This window comes from Balaenoptera physalus (assembly GCF_965194825.1).
Source record: "Balaenoptera physalus genome assembly, chromosome: 16".
Classification (NCBI taxonomy): Eukaryota; Metazoa; Chordata; class Mammalia; order Artiodactyla; family Balaenopteridae; genus Balaenoptera; species Balaenoptera physalus.
In genome coordinates, this window is record NC_138898.1 from 90,963,138 (window position 1) to 90,988,775 (window position 25,638).

A 25,638-nucleotide genomic window follows, 5' to 3' on the forward strand; every position below is an offset into this window, starting at 1 on the left:
ACAGTCACCTGAGGAGCTTTCGGAAGTGCCCACCGTGGGCTCCACCCCCAGAGACCCTGAGTTCATGGGCCTGGGATGCAGCCTGGGTGTCAGGATGTTTAAAGCTCCCCGGTGATGGACGGGCAGCCGAGCCTGAGAAGCACTGATCTGAGAGAGAGGATTCTGATCACCCACTCGGGGTGGAAGGGTCTTAACGTCAGATAAACTGCCTTGGAGGGGAGAAGCCAAAGCCGCGGAAGTCGGCCAGAGAGTGTTTTAGGCTCTGGAGGCTAGGGGTCAATATCAGGGATATTACCTAGGTACCCGTGTAACAAGAAAGAAAACAAATGTCCACAGATTTTATTGATAACTTCAAAATACTATAGTAATGACAACTGAGTATAATTTTTTTATAATACAGGTATACTGTTGAAAAGAATGGAATTCTTTTGTGGGGATAACATTTCACTTAATTGGGGTTCAGAGTTAATGTTCTTACCATTGAATCAAATGCAGAGATTCATCTCTGAGAACCATCCTTTGCTCACAAGCCCGACACAGTCAGGAAACAGGATGGATTCGGCCCGCAGGCTGTCGTAATTTGCCGACCTGCCCCCTCCCTGGACACAGCAGGCTGAGGGTCTGCCTAGTTCTGAACCAGGGCCAGGAGTCCACACTGCGGGCAGAGCAGCGGTCCCTCCCCTCCGGTGGTTCTCAGACCAGGGGGGCATGGGGAGAAACTTTCATTTACCCTTTGCTGTTGTGATGTGCAGCCCGCTTACCAAAGTTCATCTCAGAAGAATATGGGGCCTCAGGTGACCTCAGAATAAAGGTGAATGCTAGAGGTTTCAGTTTGCCAGCAAATACGAACAACTTCCTGAAGTCTCTGCCTGGTTCCCCTGCTGTGCAATGAGGCGTGTGTACTCGGAATCCTCCGTTTGTTTTTTTCTTGACCGATTGTGAGAGAGCCTTGCCTTCTAACTTGGATAAACTAATAACCCAGAAACCCACCATCCCAAATCCCAGTGCCATTTCTGAGTTTTTACTTTGGCTAACTTTCAAAGATTGTTTGATAAAACGACACTTTGACATTAAATTTCTCCTGGTTCTGAATTACATTTTATAATTGAACTGTGGTCAAGGAAAAATCCAGATGACCCCCAGGGAGCCTTCGCTGCCTTCGTGGCCCTGCACATACAGCTCACGACTGACTGAACGCCCTCTCCCTCACCCTCCGCCCTCTCCCGTTGCTCACCAAGCTCCAAGCCTCTCTGAGGTTTAGTTTTTCAAAAATGCTAAGCGCAGGGCCTTTGCTTCCCTTCCACTAGGAAAGCCCCTTCCTGTCGTCAGGGTCAGCTTACACGGCACCTAAGTGGCCTTCCCTGACCACCATGCTGACAGCAGCCTCCTTTACGCTTCTCTCTGCTGAGTATTTATTTCCTTTAGAGCCCAGGTCGCAAGGGCTGGGTTGCAGTTTGTTTCACTTTCTGTTGAGTTGCACTTTGGAATGCTCGTCCACTCGCAAGGAGGCTTCATGCGGGCAGGAGCCCCTCTGTCTCCATCTCTGCTGCGGCCTCGGTGGCTGCCACAGTGCTGGCACCTGGTGTCTTTGGACGAACTGAATGGGACCGAGGCTGCAGGTTAGAAATGGCATCCTTCTATCAGAGCGCCCACTGTCCGCTAGGCTCCAGAAGTAAAAGGTCATTGTGTCGCAGGCACTGCGCTCAGAGAGCAGGTGGCCTCACGGGGCTGCACAGAGGTCATTTCAGCTGCTGAGAGGTACAGGTGAGCGCGGGCACCTCGGGGACGCAGGAAGCGTGCTTAGGGGGCTTGTGGGTAAGTCAGGAAGTCCTTTCCGGAAAGTGAGTCTGACAGCCGTTTATAGCTGGAAGGCTGTTAATTATAAGGGGTTCACACCTGCAGGGGGACCTGACGCAGCCCCTTTTGGAGGTCGTTCCAGCTCTGACCTTCTGTGAAATTCTGGGCCATGAAAAAAGCAGGAAAAGGAAACGAGGAATCTTGTGGGGCTGTGGTTTTAAATAGGGTGGCCAGGTAAGGCCTCAATGAGAAGGCGACTCCTGAGTATTCAAGACTTAAGTTTGCAGAAGAAATCCCCTGACAGTTTCAGGCTGTGACTCTGACCTTACTTGTGAATTTGGACAAAGCCGAGAGGGGTCTTTATTCTGCTCCACTAATAGTCTTTAACTCAGGTGCTTGGGATTCCTAAAGACGAGCATGGGCTCACGTGAGTCGGGGCCGCGGGTGGGAGCTGCCCGTCCGCCTGCCCTGAACACAGGCTCGCTGCCAGCCTGGGTGCCGCGGGTCTTCCTCAGGCCCCGAGGAGCCCGCAGACGGGCAGGGACAGCCTGGGCCTCACATCCCAGAGTCTTCTCACTCATCCCGGTGTGTCCCAGTTTTCCAGTCCTGCCTGGGCTCAGTCCAGTGCAGTCAGACCCTACCTGCACGCTGGTCCTCGGGCTCCATTTCCGCCCTGCGTTCCCTTCCTGTCTGGTCCCGCCCGCCTCTGCTCTCCGCCGTCACTTCATCCAGCCTCGTCCTCTCCAGGTGCAGCAGGTCAGTCGGTCCCCGTTACCCGCCTGCTTCACGTGCATCGGACAGGGGGTCTCCTTGGTGTCTGTGACCCGTCAGCATGCTTTGCTGACCAGGGCTGCCGTGTCCTCTGCGGAGGGGATGCGAGGCAGCAGGACCCGGCAGGCGGGAGACTTGTCACCGGATACCTTTTGTACCTGATGAAGTTTGTACTGTGAGCATGGCATCATCTACTTTTTAAATAATTAGAAAAATACAAAGCGTCATCCTATTGAACAAGAGCATTCTGCTTCATCAAAGATGGTAAATATTTGTAATTTTAAAACTTCCTTTCATCTTAGAGCTGTAACCTCTTCTTACTTGGGACAAAGCAATTGCACTTTAAAGGTACCAAGTTCTTTTGATTTTTATATATGTATTTATCCTTAAACCCATCTAAAAATGTTGAGTAAGTACTTCATTTGCCAGCTGTATCATTAGTTAGGGGTAGAGGTTTTGTGGGGTTTTTGTTTGTCTTTTCTGTACTCACCCCACATTATCTAGGTGGGCCTTGAGGTTCATGATAAATGTCCGTACATTCATGTGGCTTTGGTAGAAGTCGTAGAAACTGGGAATGGCTGCTCAGGAGCATGAAGTTACCCGGTTTTAGCAAACTACGAAGGTCTAAGGACTGTCTGTTAATGTCTTAGCAGCTTTAAAAGAAAAAGAAAGTAAGCTAAGAAAAACACTGTCTGAATGATTTATCATAATTTTGAGGAAAAGCAGATGTGGGTCTTTAAGGAAGTATTCTTCCTTACTTGAAAACTGAAAATAGTTTTTTCACAGAATTAGTAACAAAAGGATTAACTCAGTTTGTGAGTTTCTAATGAAGAATGCTCTGAAATGCTGGTTCTGTTGAGCACTTGAAAGCCTTTTTGTCTTGGGGCATCGCATTGCTAGGGAAACTTTCCAGGAGGTTCCGTCCACACTCTAAATAACGAATGCTTTAGGTGCTAAATACCAGATTTCCTTTGGTTTTATATGGAAGCAAAATGTGACTTCACCTGGTTCCCGATGGAAGGTGCTTTTTAGGAAGTGGACATTGGTGTTGTGTGTGACCTGCTGGACTGTCTTTGAACCAGTGATCCGAATCCATTCGATGGAGCACTTGTTGCACGTGTGTGCAGCTGGAGTACTCTGTCGACTGTTAGAAACCAGCATTGCTTCCCGTCCTGCTGGCACAGCAGGCCCTCAGGGCTGGCAGAACAGAATCGAATCGAGTGTAGCTCATTGGGAGCCTATCAATAGAAATAATTCTCATTTTACAGTCTTCTTTCCTACTCTAGAGCCTGTGGCGTACGGGCAGTGCACTTTCAGGTACATTGATTGTAGTTGGAGGTCTCTTCTCAAATGATTTTTGTAAGAAGTCTATATAGTAAACAAAAGTTTGGTAACAGTTGCTCTAATGGTCATTATATAAAGTTTATCTGAGGACTATGAAGCAGCTGACGTGTGCTGAATGGAGGTCCAGTTTGTCTTCCATGTAAGATGGCTTGAGTCACCTCCGAACACGCAGGCCTGGGGCTGGGGCGAGGGAAAGCACTGCCCGAGGCGGAGCTGGGCCTTCCTTTCTGGATCTCTTGGTGCCAGTGCTGCCCGGCCCTTGGGACACACGCCGCATATGCCAAGCCCGGGGCCTTCAGGCTTGGGCTTTCAGTAAGTCTGTGCTCTCTTTCAAATTCTGATCTCTTTTGGTTGTAGAGGATGGAGTCCCGTCACTTGACTACACAAGAAGTCTCTTTCTTCCGATTCTGCACCTACTGTCGACAAAGGCTGAGCTGCTGCCTCGGTGTCCCTGTGAATGAGATCTTCCCTGGGGCCCCACTTCCCCAGTTTTTTCTTCTTATCTTTCCAGCGACTGCTAGGATCTGTTGTTTGGGATCCAACTTCTTCTTATTCTTATTATTAGGATCCTAAGTTCCTCCTAAAGGAAATGATATGGTTATTATTATTACTTCTATTATTTTACCCATTGCAGCAAACCCTGAAAATTTAAGCTAGATGTTTCACAAGAGATCCCTTCCACTCCTGGGGTTGATCCCTTTCTAATGTCAGAACTTCTCCCTACAAGAAAGTGATTGTATTTATCGTATCTGTTGACTAGGAGAAGGCATCGTACTGGAAGGCTGCTTCAAATTCAGTATGCTGTTAAAGAATTACTTGTATCTTGTTAACCAGAAAAGCATCTGTACGCTTTTAAAAGAAGTAAAAAAAAGGACACTTAAAAAAAAAAATGTAGGGATGTTTTCCATAGTTTTCTCCTATAAATTTCATTATTTACCTTTAAAAATTAGACCAAAAATCCAATCAGAATCAATTCATGTTGTGGGTAAATATTGAAAGTTTTTTTCCAGTGATGCTAGCACATTTCAAATCATTTTGAAAAGGTTGTATTAAAATGTTGTTTTCCTTTAAAAAAAAAAAAGAAGTAATATACATATGTGTGAAAATTGCTTCTATTTAAACTGTCACTTTGCAGATTTAATTTACTTGTTACAGTAAATTAAGCTGTCTCTTTGGTTGAACTTTTCCTGTAAACAGGCGTTTCTTTTATCTTTGACATATGAAAAGGAGATCGTTTTAAAAGGAATTTTCCAGACCTATTATATAACTGAATTGCTTTCAAATAAAGTATGGGCCAGTATTAGTGTATTAACCTCAATAATGGTTCCTCATGTGGTGAGATTTCCAGAGAGAAATAAATTGAAATGACTAATGATGTTTGGTTCATGTACTGTCTGACCAGTTTTGGTACAAGGCAAATCTAATTGTTAATATACAATATCTCTTGCTTCAGATGTTCCTCGCTGCAGACCGGGAGATAGAAAGGACTGTTCCCCTTGTTTAGCAGATGAAGAACCTGAGATCTGTGTGTTTATCCTGTGCACATCTGTAGATCTGTGGGCGGGGTCTGGAAACACGGGAGTGAGCAAAGTAGACAAAGGAGCCTTCCTCAGGGGCCTCGCGCTGCAGTGGGGGAGAAATACAATAAACCAGATAAACGAGTGAACTGTCAGGTACGCTAGCTGGCCAGCAGCAAGCGCTCGTGAGATGAGAAGCACGGAAGGGATGGGAAGGGGAGGTATGGGGTGGGAGCAGGTGGAGGAGAAGATGGCCGGGGAAGGCCTTGCTAAGCTGACGTCTGAGTAAAGACTCACAGGAGACAGAAGTGAGTTGTGTGGCTATCTAGGGCAGAAGGGTTTCAGGCATCGAGAACCAGAAGTGCAAAGGCCCTGAGGCAGAAGTGCGGTGGCCATGTGACTGGCGTGGAGCAGGCAGGGGAGATAAGCAGGAGGAATGGGGTCAGAGAAGTAACAGCGCCAGATCAGGCCTTCTGGGCTTTTCCTCTGATGAGAGCGGGTTTGGGCAAAGAGTGCTGTGAAGTGACGTATGTTGAGAACAGACTGACGGGGACAAGTGTAGACATGAGGAGACCAGTTAGGAGATTCGCAGTGATCCAGGCGAGAGACGACGGTGGCCGGACCAAAGCGATAGCCGAGGGAGTGGCAGGAAACGGTCAAGCTCTAGACCTGTTTTGAAGGTGGCACCGGGGCACTTGCTGACAGCCGGGTGACGGGAGCAGGGGTGGTGCTTATTGCTCCGTGCTGCAGGCTTGTCCTGCGGGCGTGTGGCCCGGCTCTGTCCAGCACAGGCCCTCTCAACCCCTTGTGAACATTGGCCTCCTGGGGTGGCCGCTGTGGGTGCCGGCCTGCAGGGGGAGGCGCAGGCTCCAAGGGCAAGTAGGTCTCTTGGCCCCTGCCTTGGCGACCCGTAGAGGGTCCTGAAGTCACTTTTTCAAAGGCACAGAGGTGGCAGAGCCTGTGTCCTGCCAAGTCTACTGCTGAACTGTGCTGCCGTGTGTGCTCTACGTGCCGGTGTCAGAGGCCACAGCACGTCTTGTCCACGTTGGTATGAGTGAGAAGGAAATGCATGAACGTGAAGTATGTACTGAAAGTTGTGGAGACCAACTCCTGGCTCTCTATAAGTGCTAATTAAGGCATAAATTAAGATTTTCATTTTTTGCTCCCTAAACTACGACTGGTCCGTTCTATAAAGAGGTTCTAAAGAGCAGGATGAAGGAAAGAGCCCAGATAATAGGAGAGTTTTTAGGCACCTTGACCTTGTTCTTCCGTACTCCTCCGTGGGGCACGAGAGCGGGTTTGTCATGTTCTAAGGGCTCTTTTTCGTGAGCTGAATAGCTGCCCTCTCCTCTCTGCGATGACCGATTCTGCTCAGCTCCTAAGACTTGATTTGCTCGAAACGCTGCCGTGTCAAAGCAGTTCAGTGCAAGTCTGCCTAACGCTGACATGTCCAAGTGTGTTTTCGGTGCCGTTTATGTTACCGTTGAGTTTTATTGTGTGGCATAGTAATTGAAGTCTGCAATAGTCATTTTATCTTCTTTTAGCTTCTCTGTAGTCAGTCTTTGAGCCAGCTTCAGATGGGAGAGGTGGGGGCAGTGAACAAGCCGACATGTCGTCCAGGCTCTTTTTTCCCCTCTTACGCCTTCTCTTAGGCCTCATTATTTCAAGGGATTTCTGTTTATATAGACACACAATAATGTTAACTCTCTCATCAAATTCAAGGCTCTCCTGATTTGGAAACTTCTCCTGAGAACTCGGACTAAATGTTTTGAATTCTTCTTTTTGCCTTGATGTAAAATGTTTGATTGGAAGTGTTGACTGATCCACATTCTCTGATTGGAAGTGAGAGACTTTAGATGTCACACATGCTTGGGAAAGTCAAGCATTTTTATTAGTAATGGTTACTTTATTTTTATCTTCTCCATTATTTTAATTAACTAATTTTATTTATCATTCATTTATTTTATTAACTTATTTAGCTTATTACTTATTCATGTTATTAATAGGACTTAGAGGGGAAAATGAATACTTATATAAAAGCTTATTTGAAATATAGAAGGCACATGTCTATTAATTTTCTGTTTTTTTCCCCTAACTCTTGGTTATCAGTATACACACACGCACGCTTGCATGTACGCACACCCTAAATTTGCTTCATTTTCAGTTGCTAATTATTGTGATTTCTCATGGAGCTATGGTTTGAGAATGTGACTGGTAAATATTACTGGAGGACAAGTTTAGCAAAGCAAACAGGCCAATTTAAAAAAAAAAAAAACTTGGGGAAATTTAAAGGAAAATGAAGAGTTACCAAATATAAGTGTGTAAATTAGTACAGCCTTTCTGGAGAGCAGTTTAGTAATATTTATCAAACTCCTCAAAATGTGTTCATACTCTGACCCAGCAGTTCCACTTCTAGGAATCTGTCACAGGAGAAGAGTCAGGTATGTGCAGATACACCTGTACCCGGGAGTCCCTGACGTGTGTTCACACTTCCCATGCATTGGAAACAATTCAGGTGTTCAGCAAGGGGGCATCAGTTTAATTCTAGTACGTCCCAGTGTTGGATTGCTATGCCGCAATTACAAACCTCGACATTTTGAAATATTTAATGACATGGGGAAATGTTTGATATATTGCTTGAAGTGTTTTTAAAGATTTATAAAATGTTTATACACACAAAGAGAATTTATATACAGATAACATTCTAAGATGTTAACTAAAGTTATTTCTAGTTAGTGATATTTTTGAGGATTTAATTATCTTTTTTATGCATTTCTATGTTTCCTCTATTTTCTACACTAAAAATATTTTCGTAATCAGAAAGAAACAAATTCCATTTTAAGAAATGTGCCCATAAGCAATGCTGTCCAACAGAAATGTAACATGAGCCACATGTGTACTTCAGCCATGTTAAGGAAGGTAAAAGAAACACAAAAATAATTTTAGTAATATATTTTAATAACCTAAACTACCCAAAATGTTATAATTTCAACATGTAATCAATATTAAAAGATAAAATAGGGCTTCCCTGGTGGCACAGTGGTTGAGAATCTGCCTGCCAATGCAGGGGACACGGGTTCGAGCCCTAGTCCGGGAAGATCCCACATGCCGCGGAGCGACTAGGCCTGTGAGCCACAGCTACTGAGCCTGTGCGTCTGGAGCCTGTGCTCTGCAACAAGAGAGGCCGCGATAGTGAGAGGCCCGCGCACCGCGATGAAGAGTGGCCCCCGCTCGCCGCAACTAGAGAAAGCCCTCGCACAGAAACGAAGACCCAACACAGCTATAAATTAATTAATTAATTAATTTTTTTAAAAAAAGATAAAATACATTTATCTTTTCATAGTCAGTCTCTGAAATCCAGTATGTATTTATAACACACCTGAATTCAGACTGGCCCCCTTCCACTGCCCACCAGACACGGGTGGCTGGGGGCCTCTCTGTTGGACAGAGCGGCCACAGCCTCTTCTAATTCTGTGCCAAGATAATGCATATGAGGTTTTTTACTGTTTGGAGATTAAAGTAGAATCTGAACTTACTAAATTTCCTCTAATTTAGCCAGGCGTGCAGCTTATCCCATACTTCTAGATTTAATTACTGCTTTAAAAAAAAAAATTCTGGAGAATACCAGAAACACTGTTTCCATGGAAGGTCAATTCAGATGGTTCTAGCCTCAGTGCCTGCTGTCAACTGTGTGAAAAACAGCGAACAGGGCAACTTCCACCCCCTGCCTCTTTCTTTGCTCCCTTATCTCCCCAGCCACACCCATAGAGGAAGAGAATATAGATGAAAAAACACTAGCCTGAGAGTCACTGAATCACCCTCAGTGGCTGGGTGATTGAGCTTCCATTTTCTACTCTGTAAAATGGGCACAATACTACGTACCTCGCATGGTCACAAAGATGAAGTGAGCTAATACACACACACACACCCCCATACATATATATCTCTCTGTATATCAGCATATCTGTCTAAACTGAAATGGGAATTCAATGAAGCACTTACCTTTACTATTCACAGTTTATTCAGATATTTACCACTGTATTTTATTTTTTAAATTCTTGCTAAATTATTTCACAAAGTGAGTCCCAACTTGAATTTTGAAAACCCTGAACTAGCACATTAAGCTGTGTTACCTGTTTGTAGTGTTTGCAGGAATTTTTTCGCCTTGGAATGATACTTAGTATTTATTTATTCTCAAGTTTCTTTAATATTTTCTGTACATAACAGGAAGGCTTCACTTCCCCTTGTACCACAGTTTATCTTTATAACGTTCAGTGAATCATTTAGGCAAGCAGCTTCCAGTGCTCACACACCTGGAAGGGTGGATGAGAGACAGGTTGGTCGGTTCGCGGCGCCAGGAGATGGCTTCACAAGCCTCCAGTCAGCTGGCTCTTGAGTTCTGAAACTGAGCGTGGATTTTCACATTCCAGTTTAGGAGATCTGAGGAATTCTGAACTGATGAGGAATTCCTTTCTTTTTTTTTTTTTAAACTTCTAGGAGAACCAGCCTTTTCTAGGCAGCAAAAAAGAGCTAATGATGCTTCTCCGTGCACTTCCTACACCTAGAATTTTTCTTGCACTTCCATCTATTTCCTGAAAATTTTGCCTTGGATTTTCCATTGTCCTGTTAAATTTAATTTGTCATAAACTCACCCAAATCTCACCCCTCCCGAGCCATCCCGTGCTCTCCACTTTTAGATCTCCCTGTGCGTCATCTCCGTACGTGAGAGCCTCAGCGTCCCTTCTGAGCGCCCTCCCCACCTTCAGTTGCTCCTTCCCTGACCTTGTCCTGCTCCTTCCCAGAGCCTTGATTGCTCCCTGCTTCTTACAGAGTAAATTCCAGACTTCTTAGCTCGCCACAGTCTGGCTTTAACCTGCTCCTCTCACTGATGTGACATTTCCGACTGTCCCAAGACCTTTCATCTACCCGATGGTGGTGTTTACTTCTGGCCTGTGCTTCCGCTGCTCTGCCCCACTCCTGTGATGGTATTGGAAGCTCTCGGAGCAGGCGCCACATCGAGCACCTCTTTGGCCTTTCCCCCATTCCCTGGCACTTTTCTTTGCCAGGCAGCCTTCAGTCTGGCTGCAGGGAGAGCTCTGTAGGTGGCTTTCCTGGAGAGGGGGCGTGGTGAGGGACAGTCTGTTCTATGAGAACAATGGATTTGTTCCCAAAGCTCACAGGAGGAGGAGGTGTAGTGGGGACAGGACCCTGGCCCGGGAGGCCATCCAGCTCTGTGTCGTAGAAATGATGGCGCTCTGGTGACTGGTTTGCTGCTTGCTGCATCCCCTTCCTCACTTTTTCTCCGACCTCTAAATTAGAAGGTAGCCTCCACTCCAGCCTCAAAGAGAAACTAAGAGGAGCCGTCTGCCTTTGCTTGCTGGACTCATTAACTTAAAGAAATGTATCCTGTTTACATTTCTGGCAGCATTTCTTTTATTTGGATGCTGGCCAAAGGCAAACAACTCAGCCTAGTGGGTTTAAAAAAAAAACAAAAACAGAGCTTTCCAAGTACATATGCTGTTATCTAATTAGGTGAACATGCAAAACCTTAACATTTTCTTCATGTAACTTTCATTCTGTAGAGAAAGCTCATTTGATCTACTAGCGTTTTACATCTTTCTTAGCTTTAGTATTTATTGTGGGAAGATTTCAGTAAGGAATGACTAATCTAAAAAGATTTGGTTTGATTAGGGGCTAAACTAACAAAATCTATTTTGAAACGAGTTAACAGGATTTGCAGTTCTTGGTCTTTGTCCAGTAAAACCGAACACACACACACACACACCCCCGCAAATCTACATCCCCAGCAGACAGGGAAGCTATTCTTTGACTAAAAGTTTAAATTACTGGATTTGTAAGTTGTGTTAAAAATGTGTTCATTGAGCAGAAGCAAGAAGAACTACAATTCTGCCGCCTGTGGAAGGAAAACCACATTCACAGAAAGATAGACAAAATGAAAAGGCAGAGGACTTTGTACCAGATGAAGGAACAGGATAAAACCCCAGAAAAACAACTAAATGAAGTGGAGATAGGCAACCTTCCAGAAAAAGAATTCAGAATAATGATAGTGAAGATGATCCAGCACCTTGGAAAAAGAATGGAGGCAAAGATCGAGAAGATGCAAGAAATGATTAACAAAGACCTAGAAGAATTAAATAACAAACAAACAGAGATGAACAATACAATAACTGAAATGAAAACTACACTAGAAGGAATCAATAGCAGAATAACTGAGGCAGAAGAACGGATAAGTGACCTGGAAGACAGAATGGTGGAATTCACTGCTGCTGAACAGAATAAAGAAAAAAGAATGAAAAGAAATGAAGACAGCCTAAGAGACCTTTGGGACAACATAAAACGCAACAGCATTCGCATTATAGGGGTCCCAGAAGGAGAAGAGAGAAAGGACCTGAGAAAATACTTGAAGAGATTATAGTCGAAAACTTCCCTAACATGGGAAAGGAAATAGCCACCCAAGTCCAGAAAGCGCAGAGAGTCCCAGGCAGGAGAAACCCAAGGAGAAACACGCCGAGACACAGAGTAATCAAATTGACAAAAATGGAAGACAAAGAAAAATTATTGAAAGCAACAAGGGAAAAATGACAAATAACATACAAGGGAACTCCCATAAGGTTAACAGCTGATTTCTCAGCAGAAACTACAAGCCAGAAGGGAGTGGCACAATATATTTAAAGTGATGCAAGGGAAGAACGTACAACCAAGATTACCCTACCCAGCAAGGATCTCATTCAGATTCGACGGAGAAATCAAAAGCTTTACAGACAAACAAAAGCTAAGAGAATTCAGCACCACCAAACCATCTCTACAGTAAATGCTAAAGGAACTTCTCTAAGTGGGAAACACAAGAGAAGAAAAGGACCTACAAAAACAAACGCATAACAATTAAGAAAATGGTAATAGGAACATACATATCAATAATTACCTTCAACATGAATGGATTAAATGCTCCAACCAAAAGACAAAGGCTCGCTGAATGGATACAAAAACAAGACCCATATATATGCTGTCTACAAGAGACCCACTTCAGACCTAGGGACACATACAGACTGAAAGTGGGGTATGGAAAAAGATACTCCATGCAAATGGAAATCAAAAGAAACCTGGAGTAGCATACACATATCAGATAAAATAGACTTTAAACTAAAGAATGTTACAAGAGACAAGGAAGGACACTACATAATGATCAAGGGATCAATCCAAGAAGAAGATATAACAATTATAAACATATATGCACTCAACATAGGAGCACATCAACACATAAGGCAACTGCTAACAGCTATGAAAGAGGAAATCGACAGTAAAACAATAATAGTGGGGGACTTTAGCACCTCACTTAACACCAATGAACAGAGCATCCAGACAGAAAATTAATAAGGAAACACAAGCTTTAAAGGACACAATAGACCAGATAGATTTAATTCATATTTATAGGACATTCCATCCAAAAACAGCAGATTACACTTTTGTCTCAAGTGCACACGGAACATTCTGCAGGATAGATCACATCTTGGGTCACAAATCAAGCCTTGGTAAATTAAAGAAAATTGAAATCATATCAAGCATCTTTTCCGACCAGAATGCTATGACATTAGAAATCAATTACACGGAAAAAAACGTAAAAAATACAAACACATGGAGACTAAACAATGTGTTACTAAATAACCAAGAGATCACTAAATAAATCAAAGGGGAAATGAAAAAATACCTGAGACAAATTACAACGAAAACATGACGATCCAAAACCTATGGGTTGCAGCAAAAGCAGTTCTAAGAGGGAAGTTTATAGCAATACAAGCCTACCTCAAGAAACAAGAAGAATCTCAAATAATCTAACCTTACACCTAAAGGAACTAGAGAAAGAAGAACAAAAAAAAACCTAAAGTTAGTAGAAGAAAAGAAATAATAAAGATCAGAGCAGAAATAGATGAAATAGAAACAAAGAGAACAATAGCAAAGATCAATACAACTAAAAGCTGGTTCTTTGAGAAGATAAACAAAATTGATAAACATGTAGCCAGACTCATCAAGAAAAAGAGGGAGAGGACTCAAATCAATAAAATTAGAAATGAAAAGGAGAAGTTACAACGGACACCGCAGAAATACAAAGCATCCTAAGAGACTACTACAAGCAACTCTATGCCAATAAAATGGACAACCTGGAAGAAATGGACAAATTCTTAGAAAGGTATAACCTTCCAAGACTGAACCAGGAAGAAATAGAAAATATGAACAGACCAATCACAAATAGTGAAATTGAAACTGTGATTAAAAATCTTCCAACAAACAAAAGTCCAGGACCAGATGGCTTCACAGGTGAATTCTATCAAACATTTAGGGAAGAGCTAACACCCATCCTTCTCACACTCTTCCAAAAAATTGCAGAGGAAGGAACACTCCCAAACTCATTCTATGAGGCCACCATCACCCTGATACCAAAACCAGACAAAGATACTAGAAAAACAGAAAATTACAGACGAATATCACTGATGAATATAGATGCAAAAATCCTCAACAAAATACTAGCAAACAGAATGCAACAACACATTAAAAGGATCATGCACCATGATGAAGTGGGATTTATCCTATGAATGCAAGGATTCTTCAATATATGCAAATCAATCAATGTGATACACCATATTAAGAAATTGAAGAATAAAAACCATATGGCCATCTCAATAGATGCAGAAAAAGCTTTTGACAAAATTCAACACCCATTTATGATAAAAGCTCTCCAGAAAGTGGGTATAGAGGGAACCTACCTCAACATAATAAAGGCCATATACTACAAACCCACAGCAAACATCATTCTCAATGGTGAAAAACTGAAAGCATTTCCTCTAAGATCAGGAACAAGACAAGGATGTCCACTTTTGCCACTATTATTCAACATAGTTTTGAAAGTCCTAGCCACAGCAATCAGAGAAGAAAAAGAAATAAAAGGAATACAGATTGGAAAAGAAGAAGTAGAACTGTCACCGTTTGCAGATGACATGATACTATACATAGAGAATCCTAGAGATGCCACCAGAAAACTACTAGAGCTAATCAATGAATTTGGTAAAGTTGCAGGATACAAAATTAATGCACAGAAATCTGTTGCATCCTATACACTAACAACGAAAGATCAGAAAGAGAAGTTAAGGAAACAATCCCATTCACCATTGCAACAAAAAGAATAAAATACCTAGGAATAAAACTACCTAAGGAGGTAAAAGACCTGTACTCATAAAACTATAAGACACTGATGAAAGAAATCAAAGATGACACAAACAGATGGAGAGATATACCATGTTCTTGGATTGGAAGAATCAATATTGTGAAAATGTCTATACTACCCAAAGCAATCTACAGATTCAATGCAATCCCTATCAAATTACCAGTGGCATTTTTTACAGAACTAGAACAAAAAATCTTAAACTTTGTACGGAGACACAAAAGACCCCATATAGCCAAAGCAGTCTTGAGGGGAAAAAAAATGGAGCTGGAGGAATCAGACTCCCTGACTTCAAACTATACTACAAAGCTACAGTAGTCAAGACAGTATGGTACTGGCACAAAAACAGAAATATAGATCAATGGAACAGGATAGAAAGCCCAGAGATAAACCCACGCACCTATGCTCAACTAATCTATGACAAAGGAGGCAAGGATATACAATGGAGAAAAGACAGTCTCTTCAATAAGTGGTGCTGGGAAAACTGAACAGCTACATGTAAAAGAATGAAATTAGAACACGTCCTAACACCATACACAAAAATAAACTCAAAATGGATTAAAGACCTAAATGTAAGACCGGACACTATAAAATCTTAGAGGAAAACATAGGAAGAACACTCTTTGACATAAATCACAGCAAGATCTTTTTTGATCCACCTCCTAGAGTAGTGGAAATAAAAACAAAAATAAACAAATGGGACATAATGAAACTTAAAAGCTTTTGCAAAGCAAAGGAAACTACAAACAAGATGAGAAGACAACCCTCAGAATGGGAGGAAATATTTGCAAACAAATCAGCGGACAAAGGATTAATCTCCAAAATATATAAACAGCTCACGCAGCTCAATATTAAAAAAACAAACAACCCAATCAAAAAATGGGCAGAAGACCTAAATAGACATTTCTCCAAAGAAGACATACAGAGGGCCAAGAAGCACATGAAAAGCTGCTCAACATCACTAATTATTAGAGAAATGCAAATCAAAACTACAGTGAGGTATCACCTCACACCAGTTAGAATGGGCATCATCAGAAAATCTACAAACAACAAATGCTGGAGGGGGTGTGGAGAAAAGGGAACCCTCTTGCACTGTTGGTGGGAATGTAAATTGATACAGCCACTATGGAGAACAATATGGAGGTTCCTTAAAAAACTAAAAATAGAATTACCATATGACCCAGCAGTCCCACTACTGGGCATGTACCGAGAGAAAACCGTAATTCAAAAAGACACATGCACCCCAATGTTCATTGCAGCACTATTTACAATAGCCAGGTCATGGCAGCAACCTAAATGCCCATCATTAGATGAATGGAGTAAGAAGAAGTGATACATGTATACAATGGAATATTACTCAGCCATAAAAAGCAACGAAATTGGGTCATTTGTAGAGACGTGGATAGATCTGGAGACTGTCATACAGAGTGAAGTAAGTCAGAAGGAGATAAACAAGTATCGTATATTAACGCATATATGTGGAACCTAGAAAAATGGTATAGATGAACCAGTTTGCAGGGCAGAAATAGAGACACAGATGTAGAGAACAAACGTATGGACACCAAGGGGGGAAAGTGGCGGGGGGGTGGAGGAGGTGGTGGGATGAATTGGGAGATTGGGATTGACATATATACACCAATATGTATAAAATAGATAACTAATAAGAACCTACTGTATAAATAAATAAATAAAATTCAAAAAATGTGTTCTTTGAACAGTTTAAAGTGTTACATAGTATTGAGATGAAGTCATCAATCTGCTTAATACTTTAACTGTTTATATTTGGGCAACTGAATAAGTGTATGGTTATTGAAAAAATTAATACTTCAGTAACACTGTTACTGAAAGAAGGGCTTTTTAAATAGGCTTTTTATGCCTGCTGTATTAGTATTTTTTTTTAAACTTCCTTTTTAATTTATTTATTTATTTTTGGCTGTGTTGGGTCTTCGTTTCTGTGCGAGGGCTTTCTCTAGTTGCGGCAAGCGGGGGCCACTCTTCATCACGGTGCACGGGCCTCTCACAGTCGCGGCCCCTCTTGTTGCGGAGCACAGGCTCCAGACGCGCAGGCTCAGTAGTTGTGGCTCACGGGCCTAGTTGCTCCGTGGCATGTGGGATCTTCCCAGACCAGGGCTCGAACCCGTGTCCCCTGCGTTGGCAGGCAGATTCTCAACCACTGCGCCACCAGGGAAGCCCTGTATTAGTATTTTTTAAGACTTAGCAACTCTATATCATGACGGGGATATATATAACTATCATTTCTGCAAAATACAGTGAATGTAATATTTCCAAAGACGTTAAGCTACCGCTAAAAAGGAGGAAAAAGTGGACTCAGATTTTTAGCAGATGTCCCAGAGTAGAAAAGTTCCGTAGAGCTCAGCTTTGAGATTCAGAAGAAAGTTAACAGAGAGTAGTTTTTGACTAGAATAATTTAAAATAAGGGCAAAAGAGAGATGTCTTTTTTTCTTGATGCCCTTTCCCTCCAAATGAAGTGAGTAAGATATAGAAAATGGACTATGGCTCACTGGTAGAATTCAAAGTTGGTCAGCAGTTTTGCCAATTTCCCTGAATTTCTAAAAAGAGAAATAAGGAGCCTTTTCTTCGTGTTTGGGTGAAGTTAATTTGGACCAGTTCCAGCTTGCCTGGGTGGCAGTGTGCAGTGGGAACACAGGCTGCTTTTGGATACACCGGGCTTTTTTAAGCCAAACCTATGTTCACCCCAGTAATTAGGGCAGGCCTGGTCTGTGCAGCATTGAAAGCAGTCTTGGTAAACGACGGCTCAGGCTTCTAAAGACCTGTTTGGTTCCCTGCCTTTGCCTCCGACATCAATTCCCGAGGGAGTAGAGACTCGCTTTAACCCGTGAGTGGGGCTGTGTGTGCTCCTTGGGAAGTAAACTTTTTAACTCGTAAACAGAGCACTGGAAAGATAGCTCTTGTGTCAGGTCGGAGGTGCTGCATTTGAGTCGTGTGGGCAGGGCCATCATGAATGGTAGGTGTGTTGGCTGCCTGACTCGGGGGCAGGTGGGGCTGAAGTCCTGACCCAGCTCCTTGCCGAGCCGGCGGGAACCTTCCTCTGATTCACACAAAGGTGCTGTGACCCTTTGCCTAGAAGCTCACCAGAGAAATCGCTTCTCCCTTCTCTGTGCTCGGATGCTTGCTGTTGCTCGTAATGTGGAGAATGTGAAGCATCTTTGTCTCCATGGTTCTCGAACATTTTCACTATTGTCCTCTGGGGTGGGGGGAGTCGGGGTGATGTCGCCAGAGAGAGTGCAGGAATGGGTGGAGGAGGGGACAGGGAGGGAGGAGAGCTGAGGATTGATTTGAGCCCTGTCTCCCCTCTGGGTAGGTTCTGATCTACTCTTGCCACTTGTTGAAATTATTCGGCGCTTAGGGTTTTCTGAGCCTCACCTCTTCCTACCAGTCTCTCTTCCTTCGGCCTCTAGTAACCTTCCCTTTCCACACCATGTAATTGGAACATATATCGCTCTAATTGCTAGTTAACTTTTTTATTTTACTTTTATTTTGAAATAATTATAGGTTCACAGGAAATTTCCCCTAGTGGTTACATTTTATGTATCTATAGTGCAATATCAAAACCAGGAGACTGACATTGGTACAACGTATGTGTGGGATTCTGAGACTTACTATCACCTGTGTAGTTTTGTGTAACCAGCGCTGCTTATCAAGATACAGAGCTGCCCTGTCACCACAGAGATCCCCCTCCCCTCTTGAGTCACACTCACCCTCTTTCCTCTACCAGCTCTAATCCCTAGCAGCCACTAATTTTGTTTTCCACCCCTATGATTTTTTCACTTCAAGCATATTATATAAATGGAATCACGTAGTATGTGACCTTTGAGATCCATCTAAGTTTTGTGCTTTAGTAGTTCATTCCTTTTCGTTGCTGAATAGTATTCCATGGTACAGAGGTACCACAGTTGAACCATTTGTTTATTGAAGTACATCTGGGTTGTTTCTAGTTTGTGGCCATTGTGAATAAAGCTGCTGTGAACATTCCTGCACAGGTTTTTGTGTGGACATAAATTTTCATTTCTCTGGGATAAATGCCCAGGAGTGAGGTTGCTGGGTTGTATGTTAAGCGTATGCTGAATTTTTTTAAGAAACTGAAAAACTATTTTCTAGAGTGGTTGTCCCATTTTACATCTGCACCAGCAGTGTATTAGAGATCACATATCTCTGCATTTGGTGTTGTCACTGCTTTTTGTTTTAGCTGTTTTAATAGACGTGTAGTGATGTCTCATCAAAGTCTTAGTCTGCTTTTCCCTGATGGCCAGTGAACTTGGACATCCTGTTTTTCATCTGCTTACTTGCTGTGTGTGTACTCTCTGGTGAAAACAACTCTTCATGTCTTTGTCCACTTTCCAACTGGATTGTTTGTTTTTTTAACTATTGAGTTTTGAGCATTCTTTGTATATTCTAAATATGAGTCCTTTTTCAGATATGTGGTTGGCAGATATTTTCTACCAGTCCCTAGCTTGTCTTTTCATTTTCTTTTTTTTTTTTTTTTTGTCTTTTCATTTTCTTAAGAGAGTCTTTTGCAGAGCAAAAGCTTTAATTTTAATGAAGTCCAGTTTATTGATATTTTTCTTTTATGAACCATGCATTTTGTGTCATGTCTAAGGACTGTTCGCCAAGTTGTAGGTCCTGAAGTTTTTCTCCTATGCAGTAGTTTTACGTTTTGAGTCAATTTTGTATAAGGTGTGAGGTTTAGGTCAAGGTCTTTTTTTTTTTTTTCCTTTGCTTATGGACATCCAATTCCTCCAACATCGTTTATTGAAAAGGCTACTCTTTATTTAATTGCTTTTGGATCTTCAAAAAAGTCAATTGACCATACTTATGTGGGACCATCTCTGGGTTTTCTGTTATGTTCCATTGATCTATGTGTCTAGTCCTTCACCAATACTGCATAGTCTTGCTTACTGTAGCTATGTAATAAATCTGGAAATTGGATTCCTCCCCCTTAGTTTTTCTTTTTCACAAATGTTTTAGTTAATCTAGTGCCTTTCCATGTAAATTTCAGAATAGTTATATCTATATCCATAAAAGATTTTGCTGGGATTTTTTAGAAATTGTTAGGCCTGTATATCAATTTGGAGAGAATTGATATCATAATTATGTTGATGCTTCCAATCCATGAACATGGTATGTCCCTCCATTTATTAGATCTTTGATTTCTTTAATCAACACATTTCTTTCATCAACACATTTTATAGTTTTCAGCATACAAGTCCTGTACATGTTTTGTTAGATTTATACCTAAGTGTTTCATTTTTGTGTGATTATTAATAGTATTGCATTTTAAATTTCAATTTCCATATGTTAATTGCTAGTATATAGAAAGACAGGTGACTTTTGTAGGTTGATTTTTATATCCTACATCCTCTATCCTTGCTGAATGAACTTGAATTCTAGGAGTTTCTTTGGTATATTCCTTGAGATTTTCTACGTAGACCATCATTTCATCTGTAAATAGGCTTAGTTTTATTTTTTTTCTCTCTAATCCATGTACCTTATATTTCTTTCCTTCACCTTACCACACTGGCTAGAACCATGCTGAATAGCAGTAATAAAAGTGGGCATCCTTGTCTTGTTCTCATTCTTAGAGGGAAGCGTTCAGTCTTTCACCATTGATTTTGGTGTTAGCTGTAGAGTTTTTGCCTATGTTTTTATGAAGTTGAAGAAGTTCTCTATTCCTAGTTTTCTGAGAGTTTTTATTATTAGTGGGTGTTAATTTTTTAAATCCACATATCTGTCTCCCTAGCCAGATTCTGAGTGTCCAGAGCTCGGACATTGCTTCATAAGCATTTTGTTTGCCCACAGTGCCTATGTCAGGGCTTCGCCCCAGGGAAGCATTAAACAAGTTTGTGGATCAGAAGGACTGGCCATGGTCACCAGTGGCAGATGGGCAAGAACCCCGAGGAGGGAGCTCACAGGAACATCTCTAACCAGGCAGTGCGGCTCCCTGGGTCTGGAGGGGAGACTGTAGCTAGTTTCTGGTCACCATTACCACTCACCTTGGTGGTTCAAGGCAGGTGCTACAGCAGAGGCAGGCAGCACGGACTCGTCTCCTTTGCCCTGGTTTGGGGTAAACCATCGAGCTGCACAGTGTCAATGGGGGATTGTATGTTATGTGACTTATACTCCAACAAGGCTGTTCTTTGTTTTAAAAAAAGTAACTGCCAGCTGGGCAGTGATGTCCTGCCGTTCTCTGTGCTAGGGGACAGGGTACTGCTGTCCATCGTTCCAGGTCCCCCAGACCACTCGGAGCCACCCAAGGCCTTTCCAGGTAGGGAGGGCCCCTTCTGCTCTGGCTCATCCAGTACTGACGCTGCCAGGGAGTACTGAGGGGGTCCCGTCAGAAGAACTCAGAAACTTTCTTAGATGCTGTGTTGCTAACTTTGAAGCACTAACCTGAGAAAGATGGGTTAGACCTACTTCCTTCCTGCCCAGGGAGGCAGTTTTCACCACGACAGTGTTTTCCACAATTTGGCCACTTTGCCTAATACTACTTTAGTTTAGGCTGTTTCTCTGCCCCCTTGACCCTGTCAGTGAGGTAAGGAAAAGGCAGAAAATCCTAACTTTATTTTTAACAGTGGGGAAATAAGCAAATCAATGAAAAACAGTTTCTCATCATCACAAATCTAGAACGTGATCCCCCAGCTCCTGTTTCCAGTGGGCGGGCCGCTTGCCTTGTGTCCATTTCGGTCTCCTCCCGCCTCGTGACTGCCTGTGTGTTTGCGTCCCCACTCCTTTCAAGTCGGGGTGAGCAGTGTATCCTCTGGTGTGGAGGAGCTGCCAGATTTCAGTGACGACGGCAGCTGTAGTACTACCGTTGTAGTTGTCTTAAAACACTGTCCCTTTCACTGACGTGGTTCACACTTCGTTTTCAAATGTCACTTTGCTGGGTTTGTTGCTGCTTCTTCCCCATTCAATTTTCTGCCTTCCGGGACCTTTTCAAATGAGTGACAGCAAAGGGCAGGCCTGTGATGTGATCTGTGTGTCCGTCTGTCTTAATAGTTACATTCCTGGGAGCAAGACATTCGTGCCAGGACAAAACAAACCAAGAGACAAATCCTGGCTGCAGCTTGTGAGTTTCCTGCTGTATGACGATTAATGCCCACATCGAGGTTCTCTGTTGTGATTTAGCCTTTGCAGCACAATGAAATCCTTTTGATTTCTTTTCTTTCTTAGGGCTCAAGGGTTCTGGTTGATGCACGAGACAAGCTTGGTATTCCTTGGCAGTATTCTGAAAATGAGAAGCACGGGATGTTCCTCATGGCCTTTGAGAACAAAGCAGGGCTGCCCGTGGAGCCTGCCACCTTTCAGCTGTACGTACCTGCTCTGAGCGCGCTCTGGAGGGATTCTGGCATCAGGGAAGCTTTCAGCCGGAGGAGCGAGTTTCAGCTGGTGAGTGAGCCCTCTGTCTGGACTACACGACTGTGTTCTTGACCTGTGGTAGAATTTCCTTTAAAAACTGTAAAAGTACAGGCAAGGTGTAAGTTGCTCTAAACCCTGATATTTAAGAACGGAAACACATAACAGAGGCTAATTAAGCCATCTAAATGGTTTGAGAGGAACAAAATTAATTCACTCAGGCTAGATAAATGTTTCTGTTCAAGGAATATGAAGGATTCTTAAAATAGTCAAGATTGGTGTAACTCAAGGAGCTCACATTTTCTAGATCTTGTTCATAGCAGGAAATTAATGCATCCTTAAGAGAACTTTCCAGCTGTGAAGTATGGGTCCTGCCTGGCAAATCATGAATGTTTTCAGATCTATGCCTGGGAAGCTAATCTGAACCCTTCTAAGTTGTTCCCTGAGGATTCTTTCCTTTTATTTTAAGGTCTGAAAGTTTCACAAAGCCTAATCATCTTTGTCACTTAGCTTCATTTAGGATGAGTCTTTAAACAGAAAATTTGGGGTGTTTAGCCTGTTTGCATTCTGGTTTTTTCCTGAGTATCCTTCAACATTAACTGTATATGAAGGTGAGTATCATATTTCTCCTATAACTAGAATAGATGTGCCCGGCTGATATAAGTGCACCCCCTGGAGTGTCCAGAAATCGCACTGACCTTCACATCCCTTTGCCCTTGAGAAACAGGTTCCCAAGTTTTAAGTCACCGGTCCCTTGCCTTTCGTTATGATGTTGCCATACTATGTATTTATTTTTTAAAAAGAGTCTTGAGTTTTCCCTATTTTCAAACTTTACATAAATGGTTTCATCCTGTATGTATTCTTCCGTGACTTGCATTTTTCACCCAGTATTTTGAAATTTATTCATGCGGTGCATGTGGCTGTGGTCCTTTCATGTTCGCCGCTGTCTGCTGTCCTATTGTGTGGACATACTCGTATGCATCCGTTCTCTCGTGTGTATACTTTGGAATCGTTTTCCGTGTTTTGCTATTACAAACAAATCTGCTGCGCTCTCTCCCGTGCGCCCCCAGATGCACGTGTTCAGGGGTCTCCAGGACATATACCAAGGAGGGGAATTGGCCAGTTGTAGGGCATATATGCCTCCAAATAGACACAATATGTCAAGTTATTTTCCAGAGTGATTATACCAGTTGTGCCTCTGCCGGCAGCGCAGAGCTCCTGTTGCTCTCATCCTGGCCAGTCTTTCGTGTTATCAGACTTCAAAAATTTTTAAGAATCTCCTTTTAGCCGAAGGAGCCAAGGTACACTATATTTTTATAGTATCTCCTTAGGGTTTAATTGACGTTTCCTAGACGTATTGGCTGTATGTGTTTCCTCTTCTGGGAAATGCCTAGTCCTGTCATTTGCCAGTTTTTTACTGATGAGTTACGTGTAGTTTTCTCATTTATTTCCGGGGTTCTGCACAGTCTGCCTGATAATCCTCAGTTCAGCTTCCATGAGCTCTTCACCTGATCTCCCCTGATGCTCACGGCTTACACAGTCGTAGCACACTCGTCAAAAGCGGGAAACTGACGTTGGTACGGTACTGTTAATTAATCCGTAGACCTCATTCAGGTTTAACCGCTTTTCCTCTAAAAGCCCTTCTTACAAGGCAGGATTGGGCTCGGGACCCCACCCTGCATTTCGTCCTTGTTTCTCCTGAGTCTGCTGTCAGTGACAGCCCCTCGGTCTCTCCTGGGTTTTCATGACCGTGACACGTTGAAAGAGCACCGGTCAGTCATTTTGTAGAATGTCCCTATTTGGGTTTGTCTGGTGTTTTCTCATCACTAGAATGAGATGATGCGTTTTTTGGCAAGAAAGCCACTGAAGTGATGTGTCTTCCCAGAGCATCCTGTCAGGGGTACATGCTCTCGATACATCCAGTTCCTGGCGATGTGAGCCTTGGTTACTCGGTTAGCAGGGTATTTGCCAGGTTTCTCCACTATAAAGTTTCTACTGTTCTCTGTAACATAAATATTTGGGGGAGATACTTTGCAACTATGCAAATATCCTGTTTCTCTTCAAGCTTTTGCCCACTAATTTTACTGTCCATCGGTGGATCTGAAGGATGACATTTTTATAACTGTTTCATTTTCACATTCATTCTCAAGTTTAAAAATTAAAGTGAAAGAGTCAGATGAACTAGAAGACAGATTTGCCATAAAAAGGAAATTTTAATCTTCTAAAGGGCAGGAATATCAGAAACAGCGAGGGAATACACAATATCTAAGTGTGAAATTGGGGTTTAAGTCTTCCCTTCCCCCTCCGCCCCAATAAACTCACATGGTCTGGGGAAGAAGATTCTAGTCTCTTCAGAGCTTGGATGGAAGTTGCTGTTATCAATTGAGAATTTACCAAAGAAGGAAATATAAACATCCTGAGCTGAATATTTGCAAGTAGTGTTTAACAGCGTGGTGGGGTGGTTTTGTCAGACTTTTATGTTCACCGTCCTCGATTGGGTGCAGTGTTTTGGAGCAGGAAGGGCCCTCCTGGCTGGTACATGGAGCCCTTGTCTCGCTACAGATGGGGAAATAAACCCAAAAGGTTGTGGCTTCCCGAGGCCCTATCTTTTTTTTTTTTTTTTTTTAACCGTGGCATGCAGGAATCTTTGTTCCCTGACCAGGCATTGAACCCGTGCCCCCTACAGTGGAATGGCAGAGTCTTAACCACTGGGCCACCAGAGAAGTCCCCAGGGCCCTGTCTTCTCAGCAGTCACTATGAGGAACTCGGGCCTAAAAGGCCCGTCTGCTTATTTCTTTCTATAGTCACTTATTAGTTAAGCATTTATGGGGCACCTACTGTGTGCGAGGCACTGTGCAGTATGCTGGGGACATGGCAGGGAATAAGACCAAAAATGAGCCTGTCTCCAGAGAGCCTTTGCTCTGGACCTGAACCTGGCGAGTGATTGGGGGAGGTTGGCTCCAGGTGGGTCCGTCATCCCATCGTTTTGATCTTATGCTTCAAACAGCCCGACTTTGTGAGGGTGTGGTTACCTGACAAGTGTTCTCATGTTGTGTGCTTTTGAACTGCGATGACCGAAAGCAAATATGAAGCTGCTGATTTTGTTTATTGGAGGGTAAGTATGTGAGTGTCTGTTATTCTGATGTTTCGTACTTTTCTATATTTTTATTTAAAAAAAATTATAGAGCATCTTATTAACTCGATGGACAGTAGGCCCTTAATAGTCTTTATGTCAAGATAGACAGTTGCAACCTAAGCGTCTTAACACGGTGTGGTCAGTTTTCTCTTCGGATCCTTTGCTTAGTGTCAGAAACCTTTCCACGGTGATGTTTCAGCAACTAGTTTTGTTACCTTCCTTCCCTCCCCAGGTGACAGAACTCTTAGAGCCTTTGACGGTCTCTCAGTGGAAACCAGCCGCCGTGAGACCTGCTGTCAGCCAGGTGTTAGACACTGCCTGTTTCCTCTGCTCCCTTGGTTTTCCTTGCCATTCCAGGCAGAGGCAGAAACAAAAAGGGGAAGAAGAAAGACAGTGTCTGGTGACTGCCTTGTGAGGGCCTTTCCTCCTCAGAGGGGACTCTCCCT

At 42.9% G+C, this 25,638-nt stretch overlaps 1 protein-coding gene across 2 annotated transcripts in view; it reads left to right on the forward strand.

The window, feature by feature from the left end:
- The window catches only part of GNA12 (G protein subunit alpha 12), a 119,072-nt gene that overhangs the window by 29,403 nt on the left and 64,031 nt on the right, over positions 1–25,638 (forward strand). For both annotated transcript variants that reach the window (XM_082429118.1, XM_082429119.1), the window contains exon 2: positions 21,874–22,089. In XM_082429118.1, coding sequence (XP_082285244.1) covers positions 21,874–22,089 — 216 coding nt within the window. The remainder of the gene's footprint in view (positions 1–21,873; positions 22,090–25,638) is intronic.